Source organism: Acanthamoeba castellanii (genome assembly GCF_000313135.1).
Source record: "Acanthamoeba castellanii str. Neff unplaced genomic scaffold scf7180000084739, whole genome shotgun sequence".
Classification (NCBI taxonomy): domain Eukaryota; phylum Discosea; order Longamoebia; family Acanthamoebidae; genus Acanthamoeba; species Acanthamoeba castellanii.
In genome coordinates, this window is record NW_004457677.1 from 1 (window position 1) to 806 (window position 806).

At 64.0% G+C, this 806-nt stretch overlaps 1 protein-coding gene across 1 annotated transcript; it reads right to left on the reverse strand.

The window, feature by feature from the left end:
- Positions 1-18: 18 nt before the first annotated feature.
- Positions 19-789, reverse strand: ACA1_168800 (uncharacterized protein; the record flags this gene model as incomplete). The annotated part of the gene is made up of 3 exons (XM_004353864.1): positions 19-207; positions 315-513; positions 581-789. Coding segments are annotated over 3 exons (597 nt in total), but the record flags the coding sequence as incomplete, so codon positions are not given.
- Between the last annotated feature and the right edge of the window lie 17 nt (positions 790-806).

Sequence of the window (806 nt, forward strand, 5' to 3'; positions counted from 1 at the left end):
GTTGGCGACCTCGATCTCGGCTCGCGAGGGCGTCGTTGCGACAGTCGAGGCCGCAGCGCCGGTGGCGACGGTTCGCTCTTGCGCCAGCGCTTCGGGTCGGTAGAATTCCATCTCGGCGTAGTGGCGGAAGAGAAGCGGGGCGTCGGTGCGCGCGGAGGCGGGCAGACCGAACTGCAACGTCAGCGCTGTGTCGTACACCTTGCGCGCCTACGTGTGCCGACACACCACACGACACACACGACACACACGACACGACACACACAGGTCAGTGATGAAAGCGCTAGGGGGACGGTGCGCGGAGAAGGGGGACAAACCTCGGGCAGATGACCGCTCTTGTGCTCCAGCTGGGCGTATTCGTTCCAGAGGGGCAGGTTGGTGCGGTTGGCGGAGAGAAGGGACTTGGCCGCCTCCCGCGCCTCGGTGAGGTTCGTCTGTCCGCCCTCGAATCGCAGGTAGGCCGCAGCCAGAGTCGTGCTGCCAGGGAACAGCTTGAGCATGCTCTGGAACACATTCCTAATAACGCGCGCACATCATCAGCACACTCACGACACACACGCACACGCACACACACGCACACTACCTGATGAACTTCAGCTTGCTCGGATCGGTGATGGTGGTCACGTTCCGCATCCACATGCTGGACCTGTTCTTCAAGGCTGCCGCTCGGCCCGGCCCGGCGCCGGTCGACAGGGTGTCCATCCGCTCGCTTATCTCGACACCCGCGTGGGGCTGCTGGCCAAGAGCCCACATTTCCTTGTGTTCGGTCGCGTAGGGGTCGGCGGGGTTCATCGATGTGGCCCCGTCGG